General features: G+C 35.2%; 1 protein-coding gene across 1 annotated transcript in view; it reads right to left on the reverse strand.

Annotated features, from left to right (window-relative positions):
* Positions 1-1,402: 1,402 nt before the first annotated feature.
* Positions 1,403-3,456, reverse strand: part of YIPF4 (Yip1 domain family, member 4) — a 12,064-nt gene continuing 10,010 nt past the window's right edge. Inside the window, exon 6 of the mRNA XM_010140813.1 lies at positions 1,403-2,443. Coding sequence (XP_010139115.1) covers positions 2,306-2,443 — 138 coding nt within the window. The 3' untranslated portion in view covers positions 1,403-2,305. The remainder of the gene's footprint in view (positions 2,444-3,456) is intronic.

Raw genomic sequence — 3,456 nt, forward strand, 5'->3', positions numbered from 1 at the left:
CATATGCATGAGGTGACCCTAGAAATACTAAGATTAAAAGGTGCAAATCTGCAATTGTGTACAAAATACGTACTATGTTACGTGCCTATCTACATTGCATATTACACGTGCCAAGTCTGTGGAAAGGAACGGTTAAAACTGCAACTACACGCTTCACAGAACAGTAGTATAGAGGAAATAAAGATATTTGGACCTTAAATAAAACATTCTTGCCTCCTGTGAATATTCATAGTCATTTCAGATGCACAGGATCTACTACGGACATCTACTGAACAGCTACACAAGGAGAAACCGAACAAACAGCCTAGTACTTTGTTACTCAAACAGCCTAGTAACCTGCACGTGTCCTTGCTCGTCATGTTTGTGATGGTGTTAAATGTATTCACAGGGTCTAGGCTGAGTCTTCTAATACGAGTTGGATATTCCTGCTAAAAAAGAAATGTAAGTCATGAAAGAGAGATAAAACTAGATTATCATGCAAGATTCCAGAGCTAACATGCTTTCATTTTCAATATACTGTAACTTGCTTTTTTTTTTTTTTTGTAAGAATGCTCACAAAACACTTGCAGATAAGAACTAAGCTGCTGGTATAATTGGTTTAGTACAACTTTGCAATAATTCAAGCAGTACTTCTGCAGAAGTAAAAAGATGGGTGAAAAGTTGATGACTCTTACCAGTTTTACTCTTTTAATATATTACAAGCTAGAGTATTACATTACAATTCATGTACAGCATCAACTTTAAGTAGTTCTGTTTAAAACCCATACAAGCATCGGTCAGAAAAGCAGACTGAATAAACTGAAGGTCTGTAGTAGACTTGGAATTTAAATACGTATTTTGCATCACTAATGAGCGGTAAAAATTAAGTTACCAAAATGGCAAGTTACACAGTCTAAAAAACTGAAAAACTACAGTTCTGTTAAGTACATATGACTATCATGGATCAAAGACAGCCCTTGCTATTACCTTGTCATGGTTGATTTTTATGTCCATCATTAAAAAAAAAAAAGGCACGGGGAATGGGTTTTTTCTGTTAAAAAGTGAATACCATGCCAAGTGAACTTCAGTGGGCTTCCCTTGTGAAGAAACATTACCATAAGGACCATTACATAAGCAATCAACACAGTGCACAGGAAATATTTAACGTCATCACATTATTACATAAACCTTGGATAGTCAAAATTAGCAAGGCTGTAGTTGTTACTAGGGCTGTAATTCCACCCTATGTAGTGGAGGGAGAATCTAGCCTTAAAAATTATTTTTATTTCTCTTTACAAGGGATTAATAGTACTAGGGAAAAAAGAAAAAAAAAAAAAAAAAAAAACAACAACAAAACAACACGGATGCAAGTTAAATACCATGCTATTGAAAGCAAGACAGAGCAAGAAGTTGTAAAACATAGTTAGGGAAGCATTATTTTTATTTTGTCATCATAAAATAAACGTTCAAGATCACACAGATTTGATAGATCATCTTTTTTCTCCAACATTACGCCAGCCCTATAGTTAAGAAAGGTGTTCACCCATTTCTCTGTAAATTTACACTTCAGTAAAATAATTTGATTCTCTAAATAGGCGGTATAGTTAATTATATCACGCAGTAAATACCTTGCTCCTTTGGTCAGAGATAGTAAATGAAGACTTCAAACAGTTGTATCTTCAGTTTTAAAAACCCAGTATACACCCTTAACCAAGGAGTATTTACGCTATGCACCAACCATAGATACAAAATACACAGTATGTACAGGTTTTGAGAACAAACTGGAATTTATAAAAACTCAACAGCCAAATCAAAGTAATTCAGGCACTAAATTAAAAGTAGAATCTTCTTGTCTTGATTATGCAGACTATTCTGTGAACAATCAGGACCGTTTCATAAATATATATTATCTACATAATTTGCTGTGCCAAAAAAGCCAGCTGTGTTTAAGCCCAAAAGAAAAATTGCACTTTAAGATTGTTACAGTTAACCTCGCATTTTTCTCCTCGAAGATAGTAATCTGGTCCTAGTGTGTTTGGCAAGGTACTGAGTTGTGGGTTTGCTACACTTTCTTATAAAACGGAAGGTTTTTTTATTTTGTTCATTAAAATCTGAAGAGTCTTAAACAAACCTAGAACTTTGATACAAATCTATATAGCTACAATTGCTTCATTAAATAATATACACAAATACGCTCTTCAATCTTAAAACATCTTGACAACTGGATACAAAACAGTCACTTGTATTATCTCCAGCCTCCTTAATATTACGCATTATCAATCTGCAAGCGAATAAAATATGGTTTCTGGCCACATCTTGCTCTAGATCACACCCCAGTGTACAAGGACAGAAAATAAATGTATAATAAAAAGATTGGATAAATTAGAAGGGGTTTCTTGGTCTTGAACTCTTCTCCAACTAGTAATGATGCAGCACTGTAGGCAGCCCAGAAGACTCCAAACAACTGAAAAAGAAAATGAACAGTCTTAGCTGACACCACAAGAAAATCTCTCCAAATACCAAGATAAAAATACATTATTTTCTCAATATAATTAAAAAGAAACACCCCCAAAATAATCGGAGGGATGAGGCGGGGAAGAACTCCACACACATAAGCAAAAAATAATACACTATGCATTTTCATTTGAGTTTACCGAAATACTTGTAGATAGGCAGGTTATTTTCATGTGAGACACTAACACTGAAGCGAACAGCCGAGGACCTATGGTAAGTTTTCTCTAACATACAAAATAAAGACACCATAAAGCAAGCCATAAGCTTACATACACCAATAATTTGAAACTTGGCTGGACTAGTAACTTCTCCTTCCACCTTGTCTGTCCCCAATTATTAACCCCTCCCTTTCTTTAAGCAACAGGGGTACTAGACATGACTCTTTCTCCTACAATATATACCAGAGGGTTAAATTACCATTTTTTATTTCAGGATTCATCTGGCTCATAAGCTTTTCTGTAATTATGGTGCCCTCACCTCAGGGTAACTGAACTTCATATCCCTATTCCTGTCAGGTGCAGGGAGAAGCCTGACAAAATACCATCTGTATCGAAAATTATATTGCCTACTAAGTTAAGAAAGAACCGGTTTAGAAGACTGGTAGAAAGTAACATTACTTTTGAATATCCACTAAGGTATATAATGTTAGCACGTGTGCTTTAAAAAAAAAAAGTGTCTTGAGGTCAGCGAACTTGACTCAAGTCTCAAACTAACAAGGTTATAGCAAAAAGAATTCAGATTATTATCCTCTAGCAGCACCTTGCATATTAATATAAAAGGAAAAATGGTGAAACCTGAGTGGCATGAAAGAACAGTGTGATCTCCTGCAAAAACACAAGACTGAAGAGTGCAGACATAATAGGACCTGGCAAAGAACTTCTGTCCAAGCAGCTGAAGCCCCTTGACAGATTGCTTTGGGCCATTGTAAAAATACCAAAACAAAACAACAAAAAAAAATCCCAC

This window comes from Buceros rhinoceros, unplaced genomic scaffold, assembly GCF_000710305.1.
Source record: "Buceros rhinoceros silvestris isolate BGI_N320 unplaced genomic scaffold, ASM71030v1 scaffold32167, whole genome shotgun sequence".
NCBI lineage: Eukaryota > Metazoa > Chordata > Aves > Bucerotiformes > Bucerotidae > Buceros > Buceros rhinoceros.